General features: G+C 37.9%; 1 protein-coding gene and 1 pseudogene across 1 annotated transcript in view; both read right to left on the bottom strand.

Moving 5' to 3' along the window:
• The window catches only part of CNGB3 (cyclic nucleotide gated channel subunit beta 3), a 158980-nt gene that overhangs the window by 8597 nt on the left and 127723 nt on the right, over positions 1–22660 (bottom strand). Inside the window, exons 14-15 of the mRNA XM_017521803.2 lie at positions 19577–19660; positions 13557–13675 (exon numbers count right to left, since the gene is read on the bottom strand). Coding sequence (XP_017377292.1) covers positions 13557–13675; positions 19577–19660 — 203 coding nt within the window. The remainder of the gene's footprint in view (positions 1–13556; positions 13676–19576; positions 19661–22660) is intronic.
• On the bottom strand, positions 3923–4752 carry LOC108299480 (annotated as a pseudogene).

Here is a 22660-nt window from a genome sequence, read left to right as displayed (position 1 = left end):
GAGCCTAGGAGGTCGAGGCTGCAGCAAGCACTGTGATCACACCAATACACTCCAGGCTGGGTGACAGAGTGAGACCTTGTCTCAAAAAAAAAAAAAAGGAATAGAATTACTCCTCCAAGTATATATTTGAAATCTTTAAATATGTGCTCAATGATTTCACATTTCAATTTTTTTCTTTGTGGAAAAAACACTAGTCTTTTCCTAAGGTACTCCTAAGACAAGCTTCACCTTTGCCAGAGAAGACAAGAGAAATGAATTTTACCCCATCTATCTGTGTATCTATGTATCATTCTATCTGTCTGTCATCTGTTGTCACAGCCATATCTTCACCCATTTATCTACTCAGCTTTCTATCTACCTTCTTCCCTAACTTTCTATGAAATTGACGTTAATATTTGAAGGACAATGATTGGATGAGTCTATTTCATTCACGTTCCTGTTGTCAGGGACACAGGGTAATCCAGTAGTTATGCAGGGCTGGATGGCATTGGGGAGGTTAATTTAAACCTGAGAATATCTGTATATGTATGTTAGACTATGAGAACAGAACGGAAATAACATATTTAAATGTCAGGTTATTTTGAGATTTCTCAAGTTTTAATTAAACTTGCCTACAGGTTACATGTTTGGAGAGCTTGATAAGTTTTTGAACGGAAGAAATAGTCTGCCAGATGGATTTTGCCCAAACTCTTTCAGCAACGTTTAAAATAGGATCTTTTTTTCATCTTGTCCACAAAATGCTTCTCCAGCATTCCACCCATGGAAAGTTTCACTCATTAAATAGCCTAAATATTCCCAGCCCCACATAGAGTTTCTGAAAGAGCCCATGCTGGAGGACAAATTGTTGAGGTTGCTATTATATCCCTCGGTAAAAATAGAGTGAGCAGAGCAGTGGACCAGGAAACAAAGAAACGGTTCTAATCCTAGAGCCACCTCTATTTGCTGTGACCTTAGACAATAACTCGAATACTTTTCTGATTTTCACTCTAATCATGTAAGTATTTATTAAGTGCCTACCAGGTATTCAGCGCAGTGAAGTGGGGAAAAAAAGAGAATTATTAATGCATGGTATGGTTTTATGAAAAGAATACATGCTTTGGAACCAGATAAGTCTACCATCTATTGTGTTTCTGAACAGATTACTAAACTCTCCTATAGGAAACAAGGCCATATTTAGTATCTACTATAGGTATCTGATTATCTTTAAGAAGAAATAGTACTAGTATGCCAAAGTTGGGTACTAGTGTGCCAAAGTTGGGTGAATGAACAAAAGCAGGTGTGAGAATGTCATGGAGAGACATTCTCACATATATGGAGACTATGTAAGATAACTTGTATATGCAAAACTCAGTAAATGTGAGGAACAAGTATACACACACACACCCACACATACATTTTCACATACATACATAATAGCATATCTAACAAACATACATTTGTGTGCATGTGTATATATGTGTGTGTGTAAATATATATATGTGTGTGTGTGTGTATATATATGTGTGTGTGTGTGTGTATATATATATATATATGTATATGTATATATATGTTCGTGTGTGTATATATATATTCAGGCAGAGCTAGAACATTCAGATAGTCCCTGGTCAGTCACCCATTCCAAGCTTTGTCCAGGACTGCCACATCATGTGGGATTACAAGTTGCGTGTTACATACACAAACTGTAATGTGATTGGAGCCCTCTGGAGTTGCACAGTATACAACCTGTATAGCTCTTTTTAGTAAAGCTACTGTATCCAGAAAGTACTCACAAGGAAAAGTAGAATACAAAAGAGCATCAATTGAATGTAGGAACAAAAGAAAAACAAGAATGGGGACATAAAATGGAATTCATACAAAAATGAAAACTTTGGCATAATAGGGCTTCAAATTTAGGTGTAAGCCTTTTGTGCCATAAAAATGGATCCATTGTTGGTCTTAAAACAGGCAGAAATATCTCCTGAAGGGCTTAGTAAAGAGGCCATTCTGTAAAGTGGTAGAAAACTTCATATTCTTGCAATAGACACCACAATAAGCTTGCTAGGAGCATTTGTAATAGAGCCCCCAATAAAGGCTGTGAATCACTTTCAAGTAAAGTTCAGTAAGAGTAATTTATGGATAGAAGGAAATAGGTCAGTACAATGCATTCCAGATACCCAGCTCTCTCTTTGTTGCTAGGACATGATCAATGGTGCCATTTAGAATATTCGGAGAAACAAATAATTCGTTTTAAACATTGTCTTTCTCAGCAAGGATTTGATAACTAGTTTTTTGGATGCATCCAAGATTGTACAGATGATTGTGCTTTGAAGGTCAATTATGCAAGGGAAGATAAAGAATTCACTGTATAAATTGAAAAGAGAAGGAAAAAGATTAATTAGGAGTATATAGAAATAGCGTATTCTATAATGGGCTAGGTACTCTGCCAACTTCTGGGGCTATAAAGATGATTAACACCTGCCCTCAAGCTGTTGGTACTCTAGGCATGGGGTAAGTGTGTGTGCAGATAGTCAGATTAGCATATATTATTACTAAGAATATTGTAATAGTAACATTAATAGATAACATTATTGAGTGCTTACTATGAGCCAGATATTTTTCAAAGTTCTTTTTTATGTATTAATACATATAATAATTTTCACTCTTATGAGATAGTCATGTATTAGTGTTTCTCCATTTTGGTGGATGAAGAAATGAAGTCTTAGTTGAGTAACTTGCCTGGAGATACATAGCTCATAAGTTGTGGCACATGGCCGCAAACCTAGTCAGGCAGGCTTCTTAAGCAGATGGAATTTAGAATGATTAATGCTTTAATAATTGTAAGAAATGAGAATGTTTCCTAAAATAAAGAAGGTTCTAGTCTAAACACATTTTCTCATGTAGAATTATTTCTATATATGTATATATATATATGTAAAACTACGTGCTATCAATGGAAAGAACATCACATTCAAATGCTGAGTAAGAGATTAAAACTCCAAATATTTGTTCTCATTAAGCAAATTTCCAGCTGGGTTTTATTTGGGAAACATGAGGTTAGATAACCTGTGTAGACTTTTTCTGAGATATCCTTTTATCTTTGTCAACATTATTAGGAAACACTTTATTCCTTGACAACTTTAAAGCTTGACTAAAAATAAATTCTAGCAAAATACTTTTGTGGCTGAGCAAATATCAGAGGATGTTCTAGGGCCACCTCTGCCTGGGTTCCTTGCTCTTTGCACATACTTTGATATTCATAAAACCACTGAATGGCAAACACATGCTAGCCTAGATTTTTTTTTTCCTGTAAAACATGTCTGCACACATAGATTTTTAACAAAATTAGAGAGTTTAGATATTATAGATATAAAATGCTTAGCCCCTTTTTTCCCTAGCTGGTCTTGATTTCAGAGTTGAATTGGCCTTAGAGAAGTAGATGAGCAATGAAGAATCTGGGTAAAACTTCTAAGGAAGGAAAGAAAAGAAAAATGATAATGTGGACTCTATTCCATGCTCTGTTTATTTTTCTTCCTTCAGTTGCCCAGAAAAATACTTAACTATGGTACTTGGCTGGAAAATACTTACAAACAAGCCCATACTAATACACTAGCCTAAGTGAATGTTTCCTTGGAGTAAAAACCAGATCACAACGTCAAATATTTGTGCAAAATTTATAGTTTTAAAGGTATTTTTTTTAATAAATCCCTATATTTTCTTACATAATGACCACATCACTTTAGTGAGGTAGATTTTTTTCTCTCTCTCCTTCAAGGTCTTTATTGCCACCAGGCACAAGTGGCCATGACAGGTGGTGGCCATAAAGGGGTGAGTGATGTTCCCCACTGAGGTGGGCCCTGATGGTGGCTGTCTGCCTAGGTCAGGCCTTGCTAGGCATGCTGAGGGAAAGGCCTGAGGTCCAGCAGTGGTGGGTGTAGCAGGAGGGTCACCAGCTGAGGATGCCAGGGCAGTACTTGTCAAGGAGCCCCTGGTAGTAGGGCTGACACTTCTTCACGCCTGGCAGGCTAGGAAACTTGGTCAAATTGAACTCCGGCATGGCCAGGTCCTGCTTGCTACACCACTGCTGGTAGTCACTGCCCATGTGCCAGGGGCAGAAGGACTGGAATCGGATTTTGTAGGAAGCCTCCAGTGGCAGCGAGAACTTGTTGAACACCATCAGCTGGTACAAGTACTCATCATGGCCCTAGGACATGAGGAAACTGAAGATCCCTCAATGGGGCTAGCACATGCCCAGTTCTGTGCTGTATCGAGGATCCTGGAAGTTGGGATTGTCCTGGAAAGTGGAGTCACAAAACCACAGAGGCCTGGGGATGGCATCCAACGGGGAAGGCGTCTCTAACGACTGCCCACAGGGGCTCCCCCAACAGGGCCAGGACCTTCCCTGGGTCATAGAGGCCCAACAAGCTGGCACCAGTCCTTGCCTGGGTGATCCTTCCGGATGCCCTCCACCATCTGGAAGGCTTGGAAGGAGTGGGGGAAGTCTACATCAGGGTCCTATTCATCCACCAGCCCATGCAGCAGGCCCACGGCCACCATGACCGTCATTTTCTTGTAGGAAAAGTCCCCAAACCGGGCGTGGTTGGTCCTGACGAAATCCACCATCTGGTGCATGTGCATGAGCTTGTAGGTGGTAAAGACATGGTCCAGGAGGGGACCCGACACATGGTTCCGGAAGCCAGCCTTGTCTCTGGCAGTGTATTGGTCCACTTCGGGTCGGTAGACCAGGAAAGGGTCTGGGTCCGCTGTCACCTTCATCCTGAAAGGGATGCAAGTCACAGGGTGGCGAGCGCATCCCTAGCCAAGACCCCTGCTGAGAGACATCTGCAGGCCCAGCATCCTGCTTGTCCCTGGCTTTAGACAGCTTCGATGGTGAGGGAGGATCTTAATCTTAAATACTTACAGACATGGGAACTGAGGTACAGAATCAGTTAAGTGAATTGTTCAAGAACAAATGCTTAAGTATTTCACAATGAAATTAAAATCTATGACAAGACCTGACTTCAAGTTAAGGGGTCTTTTTTTTTTTTTTTTTTTTTTTGAGATGAAGTTTCGCTCTTGTTGCCCAGGCAGGAGTGCAATGGGATGATCTCAGCTCACTGCAACCTCCGCCTTCCGGGTTCAAGCAATTCTCCTGCCTCAGCCTCCCACGTTGCTGGATTACAGGCATGTGCCACTACGCCTGGCCAATTTTTTTGTATTTTTAGTAGAGATTGGTCTTCATCATGTTGGACAGGCTGGTTTCAAACTCCTGACCTCAGGTTATCCACCCATCTCAGCCTCCCAAAGTGCTGGGAGGGGGTCTTTTCTTTAACCACAACTCTAGTGATGACAGTGAAGTTATTGCTGCTGTTTTAATGATACAAATTTGCCCATGGACATTAGGAAAAATAAGGGAGGAAGCCAAACAGGCTGATGTGATAAGATATGTCCAGGTATGACTCTCAGAATCTTTACTTCCTCTCTGCTGTTCCAAATGGTGGCAAAAGGCCTTGATTTAGCACTGGATAAAGTTACTTTAGGAGGAGTCCTGAGGATATTTGAAAGAATATTTAAGCAACGACACTGATTGTATATTTGTTTAGTGGGATATTGTGGGACTTAGATGAGGTATGCTTTTTAAGCTAAGCAAAAAAATGCTATACAATTGAAGAGATTATATTCAAAAGGATTTAGTGGAAATAAATATACGTATTCTTAACACAGGTAGTGCTCACAGCTTTGAGACAGGAAAAAAAATGAAAATGAAGTTTTCTCTTTCAATATTAATTGATTCTTGTCTCTGCTCATATTTTCAATCTCCTATTGCATCTACTATTTCTGCCTTTTAGGAAAGGGGAAAAAAATGAATAACTGAGTTATTCTGATGAAGAGTAAGAATATGGAATTAAAATAAGAGTCTCCTCTGGTACTCTGATTAAATAAAAAAAAATGGAGTATTCAGAAGGACTAGACAATAATGGTTTAAAGGTTAAACAAACTGCTTTTTCTTCACCTTTCCTCTTTTTATTTTTTATTTTTTTTAATTTTACTTTAGGTGTATACTATATCCAGCATTTCTCCCCATGTTATCCCTCCCCACCCTCCACTCCCTCCCCACCCCATGCTGTCCCTTCCCTACTCCCCCAACTGCCCCCAGTGTGTGATGCTCCTCTCCCTGAGTCCACATATCTCTCATTGTTCAACACCCACCTATGAGTGAGAACATGCAGCATTTGGTTTTCTGTTCTTGTGTCAGTTTGCTGAAAATGATAGCTTCCAGATTCATCCAAGTCCATACAAAGGACACAAATTCATCTTTTTTATGGCTGCATAGTATTCCATGGTGTATATGTGTCACATTTTCTTTGTCCAGTCTATCACTGATGGGCATTTGGGTTGGTTTCAAGTCTTTGCTATTGTACACAACGCTGCAGTGAACATACGTGTGCATGTGTCTTTATAGTAGAATGATTTATAGTTCTTTGGGTATATACCCAGTAATGGGATTGCTGGGTCAAATGGAATTTCTATTTCTAGATCCTTGAGAAATCACCACACTGTCTTCCACAATGGTTGAACTAATTTACACTCCCACCAACTGTGTAGGAGCATTCCTATTTCTCCACATTCTCTCCAGCATCTGTTGTCTCCAGATATTTTAATGATCGCCGTTCTAACTGGCATGTGATGGTATCTCAATGTGCTGTTGATTTGCATTTCTCTAATGACCAGTGATAATGAGCATTTTTTCATATGTTTGTTGGCCTCATATGTGTCTTCTTTTGAAAAGCATCTGTTCATATCCTTCACCCACTTTTAAATGGGTTGTTTGTTTTTTTCTTGTATATCTGTTTTAGTTCTTTGCTAGATTCTGGATATTAGCCCTTTGTCAGATGGGTAGATTGCAAAAATTTTTTCCCATTCTGTTGGTTGCTAGTTCGCTCTAGTGATGGTTTCTTTTGCTGTACAGAAGCTCCGAATTTTAATTAGATCCCATTTGTCTATCTTGGCTTTTGTAAACAAACTTTTAATATGATTTGCCAAAATATTTGGCCGTTCCACATTGATATAAAGTAATACCAAAAAGAAATTCTCAGATTAGTGATTTGACTAATGTAATAGGTGAAAAGACATAAATGTTTTTAATGAAAACAAGATATCTAAAACATATGAGAATATATCAATGCCTGAATTCTACTTAATAACTTGTTATATATGATGAAAAAAGGATGGTGAACAAAAAAAGAAATTCAGAAGGTAAATGATCATATTTATGAAAATAAATAGGCCCATAGGAAATTAAGTCATTTAGCAAATATTTATGGAGGAACTATTATTTCCAGGCACTATTTAGAGAACTGCAAATTAAAAAAAAACCTATTAAAATGCATAAACAATGAGAATAATAAAGTAACATCAGTAATACTGAAAAAAAAATAGCTATACCTTGTGGTTTGTAATGTAAATTGGTTCAGGTTTTTTTCTGGAAAATAATCTGCCCATATATTACAAGAGTTATAGAAATGCTTCTTCCTTTTGGCCTTTTTATTCTGATTTTTGGGAATTAAATCTCAAATAAATAAAAGAAAAACAAAGTAATTTTCCAAAGATAAATATAGCTGTGTTATTCTTAAAATGAAAACTGACAAAAGGGCACAAGGCTGAATATGCATATTCATGACAAAAATGAATGTGCACTTGTACATTAACAAAGATAGAAAGATAATTAGACATTCCCTTATTTATTCAATGACTATTTATTAGGCAATTATGGGCCAGTCACTGCCCTAAGGGCTGGGGATGACGTATAGAACAAGCCACACATGATGTCTACTAGGACCCCTGGGAGCCTGTGTAAAGTGTCTTCATGCAAACTATAAAAATGTGGCCTTTCTGAGCATGTGCAGTCCTGCGTTTGTCTAGAAGAATGCCTCCTTTCACAAAACGAAAGGTAACTGTGCAGGAGAGGGAATACAACAGCCAGGGCTCATGGCCCAGAAGTGGAATGTGGACTGGGTTCATGTTCTCCCAGTCCCTCATTGAACATTCTGGTGCAGAGGATGGTTGGCACAGCCATAGACGGTAGTTCTGGTGCTTGCAGTTTAAAAAGGAAGAAAAACATTGAAGAAATAAATGCATGAATGCATGTATAGTTACAAAGATAAGTGCTCCAAAGAAAGGAACATCGTTGGATAAAAGTGTACAGCAAGGAGACCTGGGAGCCCCCTATAGTGGGAAATCCAGGAAGGCCTGAAAGAAGCTGAGATCTTGGTAAAGGGGTGGGGAAAGCATCCAGGCAGTATCAGACGTAACAGAATGTTCAAAAAACTCTCTGTGACTGGATAGAGTGTGGTGCATTCAAGCAATGGGTATCTGGATTAAAAAGCGCAAGGACTGCTGGGTGCAGTGGCTCATACCTGTAATCCTAGCACTTTGGGAGGCTGAGGTGGGTGGATCACCTGAGTTCAAGACTAGCCTGGCCAACATGGTGAAATCCCGTCTCTACAAAAATACAAAAATTAGCCAGGCATGACTGCAGGTGCCTGTAATCCCAGCTACGCAGTAGGCTGAGGTGGGAGAATCGCTTGAACCTGGGAAGTGGAGGTTGCAGTGAGCCAAGATGGTGCCACTGAACTCCAGCCTAGGTGTCAGAGTGAGACTCCATCTCAAATAAATAAATTAAATAAAGAGAGCAAGGAGAGTCAGGTGCAACCAGAAGAAGAGAGGTAGGGAGGGACTAGACTCTACGGAATCTCATAGGTCAGGAAAATAACTTTGTTCTTATTCCTAAAAATGTCATGAAAGCATTAAATAGTTTTAAGTGGGAGGGCAGTGATATGATTAGATCTGTGTTTCCAAAAGGTCCCTCTGGCTGGAGAGTGGAGACTGATTGTGGAGAATGTGGTTATTGGATTGAATGACTGGGAGTAAGCCACTATAGTTGTCCAACGAGAGATGGTTGAACCAAAGTAGTGGCAGTGGAGAATGTAAGATACAAATGATTTGAGACATTCTTAGATGGTAAGATTGCCAGGTATTGGAGGTAGAGTGGCTGTGTAGGGTGAAATAGAGTGTCAAACATGCATTTTTTTATCCCCAGTAAAAATTTAAAAGTGAACGATTTAAATAATTTTGTATTGTATAAGTTTCCTAGGGCTTCTAAAACAAATTATCACTAAACAAGTGACCTACAACCACAAAAATGTATTATCTCACAGTTTTGGAGGCCAGAAGTCCAAAATCAAAATATCGGCAGGGCTGTGTTTTCCTCTAAAGACTCTAGTGAAAAATATTTTCTTGCTTCTTCCAGCTTCAGGGGCTGCCAGGCATTTCTTGGCTATGGCTACATTACGCCAGTTTCTGCCTTCAGTCTTCACATGGCTTTCTCCTCTTAGGTCTTTTATAGGGACACATATAAAGTGTCCATAGAAAAAAGAACCCTCTTTGTCATTGGACTTGGGGCCCTTCAAGATAATCCAGGATGATCTTATCTTGAGATCCTTCATTTAATTTATATTTAATTATATCTGCAAAGACCCCCCACCCCCTTTTTATTTAAGTTAGGTCACATACATAAGTTCCTAGGGTTAGGATGTGGCCTTATCTTTGAGGGAGACACCATTCAATGCACTACAGGCATCATGTCAATTATCCTTTACATGCCCCACAGTAGGGGCTTCTAGGACTGTGCTGTGTGCACACATCATTTGAAAACCACAGAAGGTTCAGCTTTAGGTTTCCAAACAACCTCTAGTAACTGCCAGATCCAAAGGATGCACTGGTCCTTGCAAAGACTTTGTTCGTCCCCCATATCATCTTGTACACACTGTCTTCCTGGGACACAACCCATACATTTAATCACTAGGTATTGAAGTCTCTTGTAAGGCCCTTGAGGATAGTGATTGTTTCCTGTTCTCCTTTGTATCCGCATGACTGGCACTCTACCTGGCAAAGAAGGAATACATGGCCTTTCCTTTCACACTATGCTGTAAGGGGATACAATATAATTTTCTTTTGTTTCTATCAAATCACAATTAAGAACTTGATTAATTTAAAATTGCTGAAGAGCTGCTGCAAATTATTTTTGAATGGAGGCATGATGTAAGTAAAAATCACCACTTAGTATAGTGTTTATGTAGCTGCTGGTGATATGAAAATGGATGAATTCTTATATTTTAATAGCTCAGTTTTTGGAGAGACCTGTCTGAACAAATCAATTATAAATCAGTAGTAATTACTGTTTTAAAGGCATAAATAAAATGCTATGGAAGCATAGAATAAAGAGCAACTAGTTGTTTTAGGGGTTAAAGAATGCTTCAAAAAGATGGCATTTGAAGGACAAATGAAAATTTTCCAGGGGGAGGATATTCCAAAGAGAGATGAAACCAATAGAAAATCCTATTGAAATCATAATGGCAACACAAGAATAAAAATTCAGATGTGTGTTAAGAAAAATGACCTTTCAACAGATGCAGAATGCAGACAGGAAGTGGTTAAATACATTCAGTGAATAAGACTTGGGACTAAATGTACGTGTAAGAAGAATGATGGAGTTGGAACCACCACAAGGCCACCCCTCAGCAGACCCTGGGTCTCTCTTTTAGAAATGGGGCATCTGCACTCTTCACATATTAATTGGAAATGTGGTCTGGGTTTTCTCTGTCACAGGCTGTAAATCTATATTTCAGTCAGGGTTTTGCGCTTTTGGATTAATATATAATGTCCTTGAAAGCCCTTAATTTTTTTCTTTTTTTCCTGAGGAAAAAGAACTCTTTTTTAAAGGCTACGTGATAGTGCTGGATTTAGCTCATTTTAACAAAGGTCACAGCATTTTTGAGTAGTAAACACTATTACTAGATCTTTCCAGTATCTGGATGTTTGGCAGGCATGCATTCAGCTCTGGAATAAATGACTGGAGCTTCAGGGGCGTATGACAGCTGTGGGCCTGTGAAGCCTGTGGGTATCTGGAAAGAGGCAGATGCATCCTGTTTCCCCATAACCACCGCCAAAAAGAGAATCAAGGCAAAAAGCTCCCTTTTACTTGAATCAACCAAACTACTGAGCAAGTTTAAAGCTTGTCTGTTCTACTGATTTCAATTTGGCCTTGGAAACCAGATGAGTAATAGGAGATTTATTTGAGAAGCTGCTGTCAGGAATCTAGGATTACTTTCAGTTGCAACTCAGCAATACCTGGATTCAATTCCTAGGGTATTTCCTCCTGTGACGATAATATCAGCAATTAACATATTTGGTTTTTTTCCCCCCATTTATTTATTTTATTGCATTTTAGGTTTTGGGGTACATGTGACGAACACGCAAAATTGTTGCATAGGTACACATGTGGCAGTGTGATTTGCTGCCTTCCTCCCCATCACCTACATCTGGCATTTCTCCCCTTGCTATCTCTCCCCAGCTCCCCACCCCCCACCGTCCCTCCCCTATTTCCCCCCAACTGACCCCAGTGTGTAGTGCTCCCCTCCCTGTGTCCAAGTGTTCTCAAAACATATTTGTATTTATAAAGCTTATTCTTCAGGGAGTACCCAACCCTTGGGAAAGGTCAGCTAATTAATTTCTGCAATGTTTCAAATTAAACTATTGCATGTTTTATGACCTTGTAGATTACAGTGATTATTAAGTCACAAAATATTAAAACACTTTTGTAAGGACTCCCAAGAAGGAAATGATAGAAAACAGGCAAAGAACTCAGATCTTGTACATTCTGAGAAGTGTTTCCACCACTGCCCAAGAGCAAGATTCTCAGAGGATCACCTTAACAGCAATCAGTTGTTAAATGAAGAGAAAAAAATTAAAAAGAGAAGCCACTTTACCAATAAAGAAATAGCATGCTTCAACATTCCGAAGAAACCCTAAGAATGCTAATATGAGGTGATCTGAAATTATCCATATTTTTGGAACATGAAGATAACTGCGTAGCAGCTATGAAATTAGAGGTTGGAAATTTCTTTTGTGATGTGGTATAAAGATCGCTGGACCCCGATCCATGGAGACCCAGGTTTGAATGTTGTTCCTCTAATTCATTAGCTATGGCGTCCTGGGCAAGATGCAGTACTTGGCATCTTGGGATAGCAATTCTCTCAGTTATGAAATGAATATATGAATAACTGCCTGACAGGGTACTCTTCTATTCATCGTAAGGGCCAGTATCCCAGTTCCAGACACCATTATCTTTCACTCAAGCCATCACAGTTGACTTCCAATTGGTCTCTATCCATTCTTGCTACTCTACTGTGTCTTTTCCACATAGATGTTGAAGTCGTCTTTTAAAATAATAATTCAGAGTGTGTCATTCTTTTGCCTAAAACCCTCTACTGGCATTCATTCGTATTTAGAAAAAGACATATCCTATCGTGGCCTGAAAGACCATGTGTTATCTGGGCCTTGCTCACCTGTTTGGCCTTCTCTTCCCACAGTGCTCTCATTCACTGTACTCCAGCCACACTGACCTTTCTGCCCCTTGACCAGACAAACTTGCTTTACTTCTAGACCTTCGCCTAATCAGAGAGGCTCTTCCCCAATTCTGAATGGCTGATCCCTTACTCTTTCAAATCTCAGGTCAGTTATTATCTCTCCAGAGAGGTCATTCCTGACCACTGCATCTAAGTAGGGTCCTGTTACTTTCTAACCATTTTTTTCCTCATGGTAGTTATTACAATGTGAATTCATCTTGTCTAGTTAATTAACTCTTTATTATCAGTTTTCCCCGACTAGACTTGTAAGCTCTATGAGGGGCTATATCTTGTCTACTATTTTTATATAGTTTATTCCCAGAGCTAAGAGCAATACCTAGCATGTGCTAGGCTCCCACTGAATACATTTTGGTTGAATAATGAATAAATGTAAATGTGATAATGCATACAGAAGTGTTTAGCCCACAAAATGCTTAAATCTGCAGTCTATATTTTTACTCTTGGGGACTTCCTCATACTAGGATAAACTTCCTGGCCAATAGGAAATAATGGTAAAAATAGTTAATATTTATTAAGCTCTTATATAGATCCTGGGAAGTGTTCTAAGTGGTTTTAATGAATTAACTCATTCACAAACCCTTTAAGATATTTTCTATTATTATCCTAATTATTACGGTGAGGAAACTGAGAAACAGAGGGGACAAGTAACAGAGGAAAAAAGCTAGTAGTGATGAAACTGGAGCTCAGACTCAGGAAATTTGGTCCCACAGCTATGCTCAAATCACTAGCCTACTCAAGACCCCCTTGTTAGCAAGGCATTCGTCTTCCAGCAATCTGTTAACAGTCAACCCTCCAAACCTCTTCTCTTATTAATTCATTCAGTTGCACATCTATTCAACATATACTGGGAACCTGCTTTATGTCAGGCACTGCTCTAGGTCCTGGACTAAAGTGCTGAATGACCCAGTTCTTTTCCTCAGGTCTTTTTAGTGAAGGGATGAATAGAAATATGAAAACCTTATTTTACCAATGCTCTCAGCACAATCAAACCTTTGATACATCTGAGCAGGAACTTTACCTATATTACTATCTAAGACTTTTCTTTTATGACAAATGATGGACTTCAGTATTTGTGAAGTGTCTTTCAGATACCTGATTTCTCCAAACACTGACCCAGCCTTCAGAGTAACCAGAACTTTAGTACCATCAGGGCCTCCAAGGACTTGGACTTCTCCATGCTTGATGATATACATCTCCTTGCCAATTTCGCCCTACATGTCAAATATAAAGAAGAAATGGTAGTTACTTTATTCTTGACAAGTATGCTGTAAATTAAGAAATATAAACTCTTTTAGTTGAGTAAATATAAATGAAGGAAGCCAAGAACATTAATGTAAAAGTAATTATCTTAAGACCTGAAGTATTTACTGACATTCGTTGGACATATCATGTGAAAGGAAATGATTAGGAAGATGATACTTATCAACATGTGAGTACTGTTTGCCTCCCCTGGATACATGAAGATATTTTGCTTTAGGAAGGACCCTGGGTAGAGGAAGTAATTGGTTTTAAGCATTGTCGAGCCTGGCTTTGATTGGAAGAAGTTGCTTGGTCTAGCCAAAGAGCATAGACTACAGCCTTTCAAAGGTCAGTTCTACTCTTCTACCCATGGCATTGAGGTCTGACCTGGGGAACTGGGGCATAGGAGATCTTTGAGCTATTATTAGTATTTCATATTGAGATAAAGTGTTAATGCAGCAGGTTGTTTTACTCAGTTCTTGCCTATCTTTGGGGACTCTTGGGACCAGAGCAAGGATCTTTGTTCAAATCCTAAGAATTAAACTCCTGGAATGTTCACATTGCCACTGGTTAATGGTGTTATTCTATATTCCTGAGCCAGTGTAGCAGGATGTACCAGGCTGTCAACACTATTTAATATAAACACAAAGATTTATGATGTGTACCTCGTACATAGTTTGAAGTCCGAATCATGTCTGGTCATGCAGCTATATGCCCCATTTAAGGATACCTGACCCAAGTCTACCATGGAGCTTCTCCAGTGGAGATGTTTTGCTCATGTTTCTATCGTCCACTGGAGAGAAAAATGCATCCATGTGACCCTCACAGAAATAGGACCTTGTAAGCCTGTGTCTGATTTCTCTAGTGTTTGCTTGTGTATATCTTTTTCTTGCTATTCCTGCATTTTATCCTTTGCTGTAATAAATCTGAAGCCATAAATATAACTTTATGTTGAATTGTATGAGTCCTTACAAGTAAATTACCAAACTAGTGGGTGGTTATGAGGCCCTTGGAACATAGCTTCTCACTCTAACTTCCAAAATGAATAAATGTCTTACAAGAGATCTAAATGGCACTTAGGTCAAGAAAAGGTGTTAAACTCTAAATAGGCCAGATTGCATAACATGAGGCAAGCTATTTGGATAGTAGTACCTACATGTCTGAATGAGTTGTGCCTTGATTACCTTGAGCTATAAAAAGAAACAGCTATAAAAGCTATAAAAAGAAACATTAATACAATAAATTCACTTACTTGGCTTAGGAGGGGATTGGGTTATTTGAGTTAATCAAATATTCTCTTTAACCATACTTTGAAAGAATTAGATAAAGTTGTATGACTCAGTAATTAGAAGCAAACGAAGCCTAGAACCCATATCTCCTAACTGAGCAAAGCAGGAAATATGTTTATGTTTTACATTATGCAAAATATTTTTTTAAATTAAGATATATATATTTTTTTTTTTGTGAGACAGAGTCATGCTCTGTTGCCCAGGCTAGGTGCAGTGGCGTGATCTTGGCTCACTGCAATCTCTGCCTCCTGGGCTCAAGTGATCTTCCCACCCCAGCCTCCTTAGTAGCTGGGACCACAGGCATAAGTCACTATGCCTGGCTAATTTTTTTTTTTTTTTGTAGAGACAGGGTTTTGCCATGTTGTCCATGCTTGTCTCAAACTCCTGACTCATGTGATCCTGCTGCCTTGGCCTCCCAAAGTATTAGAATTACAGGTGTGAGCCACTGCACCTGGCCTGTGCAAAATATTAAGAATATATTTATACTAAAAAACAGATCAAAGTAGAAATTCCAATATAGATGGCTCTTATGATAGTTATTTACATACTATCAATGCTAATAACAATATCTTGTCTTGCACATTACTTTAAATATTGTTACATTATCTGACATTTATATAGCTCCTTAGTTCCTATATTTGTTCTAGCAGAACATGCTAGTTTAGAGCTGCAAAGCATTTCATAGATAGTAATTCATCTAATTCTTGCAAAAATCCCAGTGAAGTCAAGTAGGAAAGCTATCATTACTCTTACTTAAAAATTGGTAGTAGAAGCTTAAAAAATTAACCGTCTTGAGGAAACTTATAAGGACCACAGGTGACAGCAGCAGCACCGATGTCATCTGACTCTATATAACACACGAAGACAGACCATATTTAACGGTGACTCCAGCATCAGTACTGATCTCTTAAAAACCAATAAAATAGCCATGAATGATTTTAAAAATAAGGCAAGATGTCTGAAAATTAGTTTTCCAAGAGATACTTTAGGAAGTAATGAAGAGGACAGGATCATGTTCCTTATTCTTTGCATGAAGTAATTCTCAAGGAACTGGAATGATTTTTCAAAGGCAGTTACTACAACTGACTGGAGGTGGAAGTACAAAGTGGGTACTTATATATAGTTCGGCTCTTTTAATTATTTTTTAATGATCATTTCAATAATTTTCCAAGGAGATCTGGCATAATCAACGAACCAAAACTTCCACTATTTCTTACATATTTCTAGCCTAATTTAAGCCTTTTCTGCAAGTTTAAATAGCATTCAAATGAAGTAGACATTCCTCAGAGAATAAGGGCTGACAGCATGTGCAAAATAAGATTGAACCAAGCCTTGGCTGTTTGTGTGTGGACTAATTTGGAGAAAGTATGAAAAAGCAAGAGCTTCACGTAGACTGAAGTAACCCCTGGAGATAGTACACTTCAAAATTTCAGGGTTCCTGTGTAGGAAGCTATTTCTGAGACTCATGGGGACTTTATGACACTCAAGCGCACCCCATCAGAAAACAGCAGTGTTATTCAAAGTGTGGTTCCTGGGTCAGCGCCATCAGCATCACTAAGTGCTTGTTTAGAGGTGCAAATTCTCAGTTCACTGAGAATTCTCACTGCAGAAATATGAATCAAAATTTTTGGGAATGAGGTCCCAGAAATTGGTGCTTTAACAAGAGCTCTAGGTGATTCCTGCTCTGCCATAGAGCATCTGGAGAAAACTCCCACTCTTTCAACCAGCCCAAGGTACCACTCAGTCAATTTCTAAACCATCCTGGGGATGAGATAGGTCAGCAAACTTGGCCCCAAATGCTGTCATCTCTTAAATGATATAAAGAACCTCAAATTGAGCATATTTTTTTCCGTCCCCTTGCCTTCAATATTTTGTGAAAATGATAAGCAAAACAAAGCTGAATTCATTTGTCTAAAGTCCTGTCAAGTAACAGCCTTTCTTTTCTGTCAGTATCTACTTTCATGTAAATCCCCCTCTTAAAGAAATGTTACTTGTCATTCTAGTGTCTCCTCGTTTCTACTCTCCCACCTACTTATTTCTTTTCTTGCCTCATTTGTCTCCACTGACGTTTTTGTTATTGAGTGATGAGTGTGATGTGAAGAAGAAGTTAGAAATGAGAAGGCTGCATCTGCTCTGTATTTCATACTTTGTTAAACAAATTTGCACTGCTTAGGCACACAGGTGCTAAAGTTCATGTGAATTATTACAATTTTCAATCTCTTCTGCTACTGGCACCAAATGAAAGGACATTTTTGGCACATTAAAGTCATGTCATTCCAGTGCGCCACTGCCCCCGAGGAGTCCTTGGAATGCACTGTGATTTGTATGTCCCATTTTAATAAAATTGGTTTCATATCACCAATCTGCCTTCTTTTAACTTGGACTAATTTGTGTGGGATTATATATTCTTGGTTCCCATTTTATCATAATCTCTCTACCATTTTCCCCTTTCATCTCTGAAAGCTCCTTCTCAGTTGCCCTCTCTAACTCTCCTTCATTGACCTCTTCCACAAACACAGAGCTCTTGAAAGTTAGAACCAAGTCCCTCTTCTCTGACCTTTCCTTGTGCTTCTCTTGAAGTCATCTTCCTTCATATTCCAGTTCCCAGGGACTCCCAGTTCCATCCTTTCTCATTAGGCTGATTTTCACTGTGTAGTTGGCATCTCCATCTGATGCCTTGAAGTACCTCATACTCCATTTGACCTTGTCTTTCACCACAGTCTCCATCTTCCTTCTGTTCCTTCGATATGCCAAGCTCCATCTTACTCTTGCCTCATGGCTCCAAGTCGTCGTGAAAAATGCCATCCTGTCCACTTTTTTTTTTAAACTAAAGAACTATGTCTCTTTAGATTTTTCAAAGGTCACTCCTGAAAACCTAATAACCTCACCGTCTCCCAATCCTGGATCTAAATTAAGTGTCTTTGCCACTACATACTCTTCTGGCAACTTCTATTTTCCCTTTAAATAACTTAGCACATTTTGGAATTACGCATTTATTTAATTTCACTTGTTTATTGCTTCTCTCTCCCATCAAGCCAGTGGTTCTCAGCTTTGGCTGCATTTCAGAATCACATAGGAGCTTTTAAATAATACTGGTATATGGGCTCTATCTAGACCAAATGAATCACTGAAGGGCGGGGGCCAGACTTCTTCAGGTGATTCTGATGTGCACTGTGAGTTGAGTACCATGGCACTAGAAAGGCAGGCCCCTAAAGAATAAGAACCATACATATGTTTATTTATTTATTTATTTATTTATTTCTCAGTACCCAGCACAGTTTCTGGCTCAACATATTAAGACATATTTACTGAGTTTTGTGGAATAAATCACTATAAAATTGTCCTAACATTTACCTTAGTGTAGCTCTCCGCCTTCCCTCTACAGACACAGTTTCATCCTTTTTGTCTTAGCTCACACTTCTTTCCTCTACTCAGAAAGACTATTTCCTCTTTCACTTAGTTTACTCCAATTCATTTGTCAAGACTTAGCTCAGATCTCATCTTCTCTAGGAATCTTACCAGTAACCAGGAGGGACAGGCACCCCTCCTTTATGCCCTACAATAGCTTGTGCTGACTTTGACCATAGCATTTAACACATTATTTTGAAATTATAAAAGTGCCTCTCATCTTTATTCACCGTGCACTCACCAAGGTCTTGGATCAGCTTGCATTTTTTTGAACTGCTCATCTTTCTTTTTAAATATTTATTATTGAGTTTATCATGAATTTAGTCTCTCATGATATAAATCCCAGGGTTATCATTCCTTTTCTCCCCCTTCAAGTTAGTGATCAGAGATATGCAAAAATATTTATCTGAGGGGATGTTCATTTCATTTATGATAGCAAACATTTAAAAATTGATCCTGATGCATCCATAGACTGAAATATCATGCAGCTTTAAAAAATCATATTGTAAATGACTTAATGCATAAAATGTTCATATGATATATTGTTACATGACGAACATACTTTAAAACATATGTACAGTATCATGCCACTTTTATAACACAAAGTCAGTCTATCCATCAGTCAGTATAAAAAGGTAGGTCAAAATATATGAATAGTGGTTATTACTGGATGGTGGAATTTATATCCTTATGTTTTTATGTGTTTTCTATTTTAAAATAATGAATGTGTCTTACTTTGTAATCATAAAAAAGCACAGTACAGTTTAAAAAATGTGGCATTGATTATTCACTACTTGGGAGAGCAAAATGAAGGTAACTGATATTTTGCTGAAGACATAAAAAAGGCTGAACCACCTATTGCTTCTGTAACTTTTTCCTCCACTTTAAATATTTGAAATTAATGAGCTGTGACAATTGATAATTAACATTTATACAAAGCAGTTTTTCAGACTACTCACACTTCTATCCTGTAATATAAGTAATGAAAACCATATTGTCTTGTTCCTTTGTGAACTCTGAGAGCACATTATTGCTGTACAGAGGTATACATCATAATTATTTCTATACTATGGAATTCACCCCAGACAAGTTTTGTTTAAACAATGCTCTTGACCTATGTCTGAAATCCTCAAATTCATTTATTAGTTGTGCATTTGAAAAATAGCATTCACTCACCTTTTTGCAGACAAAGTCACCAGGCAAATACAGAATGGATTTCAATCTTAGTAACATGTCATAAATCATCTGTGTATCACAACCCTATAGAAAAAGAAAAATAATTCATATAGGCACAATGAAAAGGCCAATATTCCAAATGAATTCAAAACTCAATGAAAATAAACAGTAATACACACTGTTTGCATTAGCATAAAAAAATTAACTGCCAATGGCTATGGACTTGTCTTGACCCAAAATTTAGAAGAAAATACCTACAGTATAATGGCAAGAATTTAGGTCTTGCTCAGATAGGCTTGGGTGTGAATCCTGTCTCAGCTACATATTGCTACATAACCTCTCAAGACCTTAGTTTCCTAACCTGTAAAATGGGGATAAAAATGTACTTATAACAAAAATTTAACATCGTATGTAATGAGAGCTATTAATAATATAATAATAATGGATTATTAGCATATTAGGACCAACATAGATCAAAATCTTTGCCAGATATTTTTCTTTCTTCAGACATGTTTCATACCATTGTTAGATATTACTATTTAACCTTGCAGGCTTCTCTATCTTTCTTCCCCAACTCAATTATCTTCTTAAGGCAGGAAAAATGCACACAATAGATACAAAAACAATATCTGTTAAGTCAATGATTGTTTATATTCACTTCAATAGTATAAGAAACAAATTTTATTTGTTTGACTATAGGCCTATATCTGTATCCTGTTTAAATAATTACATCTATATGAGCTAAGGAAAAATCTTTAGGTCTACAAAATCTCACTTACATAGTAGTTTTGAATCTTTTGCTTTCATTAAATATATATATTTTTAATTTTCCCTCAGAGCTGCTAACATGTAACAGCTTTCCTTTTGTGGGTGATCCCATCCACCCCTTGAGGGAATTATGATTTTGCTGTGAACTAATTATGCAGTCAGTGGCAGAGAAAGAAGCAGCAAAGGATCTGCTCCCAATTTGTGGACTGGACAATCATTCCTTTAGCAATCACCAGTTTTCTCTAACAGCTTCAGCAGCAGACACTTGACCCAGATCCATATGAAATTTAGACTTCAGGGTTGCTTGACTGATAAGGCAAGCTAATAATTTATGATTGAAGTATCTCCAAGTAGCCATTGGTGAGAAGCATTCAGATGAATGGGGTGTTAGAATTTTAAAAAATCACTTGAGAAAGTATAGCTTTTAGTTCTCTAGGACAGAAAAAAAAAAAAGGCCAAGGCCAGAAAACATATCTTCTTAATACAGTCTAATCAGTACTGATGAGAAGCTGTTTTGAGCAAGGCCTTGTATGATAACTTTGGAGGAATTTAAGACGAAAGAAAGTCAGTCTAGTTCGGCTGATCTTGTAAGTAAGCAGGAAAGCTGTAATTGATGGTAGAAGATAATCATGTCACAAAACATGCCACAAATATCCATTAAACTTGTAAGATAAAGAGAGTTAATTTTGCTTGGGAGTGGGATGGGAGAGAGGGGAAGCACCAGGAAAGTGCTCATGTGGGTAACTGAATTTGAATCATTTGAAGATGAGGATGACTTGTATTTGAAAATATGCACAAAGGCCCTTTTAGGCAGAGGAAAAATTTACCTTTTCTTTGCTTGTTATGTATTTGCTTTGCACTCTTAAGTTTTATTTACATTTGTTTTGGTTCTACTATGTCTGATAGATTACCATATTTGCTAAAGCAAATCACAAACAGAAATTGTTTTCTAAAAGGCGTGGTTCTTTTGTTTTTAGTAAAAATTAAATAAATGGCCCAAGCGCTTAATTTATTTAAATGCTGTCATAATTTCAGAATAATTTTACTTCAGAAATTGGTATTCTGATCCATTTAAAACTCACTTAGAAAAAGGACAAACAAACTTTAGATTGATTTTTGGATCTTCTCCACTAAGAAAAAATTGTACCTTTGATATGGTAAAGAAAATCCACTTGAAATATGCTTAGAAGTTCTTGAACATGTATATGTCTGGAATATTACTGCAATGAAGGTAATTCTCAATCACTTATATCCATGGAGATTTTCATTGTAAATGATCAGAAATAGAAGATATCAAAAAAAAAAAACCACTTACATTTGTTTCATATAAATAATATGAATTTTTGGCATTATTTTTAAGGTTTTAATTATAATTTGTAAGTCAAAAGAGAAATTTTCATCCCTTGAACGATTCCTATCAGAATGTACTTTGATGAAAATTCCCAACTATATTCAGTTGTATTCATGGGAAATATTAATGATTTTAAATGTTATTTTCCTGTGGCAGTAATTCTGATTTTATTTAAGTATATATATAATATATACATAAAATATATGTGTATATATGATCTATACATATTATATATAATATATGATACATTATGTATAATTATATATATAAAATCAGAATTACTGCCACAGTAATCAGAGTACACACACACACACACACACACACACAAACACACACAAACGTGTGTGTGTATGGTAAATTCTTATGAAATTATGTTGCCTTGGCATCAATTTTGAGTATAAGTTTAACTTTCTCATACTAGAAGCAGGGATCAGTCACTCTTGACAAGGTTTCCAGTTCTCTCCCTCTTCCCAGTTCTTCAGTGTGGTTGATCCAGATATCTGCTTTATACCACTGCCTCCTGGTGACCACCTCTCTATGGTACAGCTGGATGCAACCTACTAAGATTGCCCCACGCACCCCCAGAGCCCACATGGATGAGCAGATATTCCACAGTGACTACCTGTCAGCTACAGCAAGACCCCATGGAACTCATGTCTGCTTGCTGTAAACCAACCTGTTAGAACTTCCCCTGGGAAACCTCCCTGGCTAACACCCTGGATCCCAGAAAGGCTTTGGCTCTCCTTCTCTCTATCTCTCTTCCCACTGGTTGAGCATGAGTGTTCCCCCTTCCCATTGGCCCTTTGAGGCATGCTGCTCTTTTCTCTCTGGGATCTGTATGTAATAAAAATGCTTCCATTATTTCATGGATTTTGTTCTGCTGCTTCCTTTGTGTCTCACCTGACTGACATATCCAAACCTAACTTTTTTTCCAGTACAGGATTTTCTTTTTTTTTTTTTTTTTT

The sequence above is a fragment of the Cebus imitator genome, unplaced genomic scaffold (assembly GCF_001604975.1).
Source record: "Cebus imitator isolate Cc_AM_T3 unplaced genomic scaffold, Cebus_imitator-1.0 Scaffold22, whole genome shotgun sequence".
Classification (NCBI taxonomy): Eukaryota; Metazoa; Chordata; class Mammalia; order Primates; family Cebidae; genus Cebus; species Cebus imitator.
Note: the sequence above shows the minus strand (reverse complement) of the source record. Positions and strands in the feature narration are given on the sequence as shown.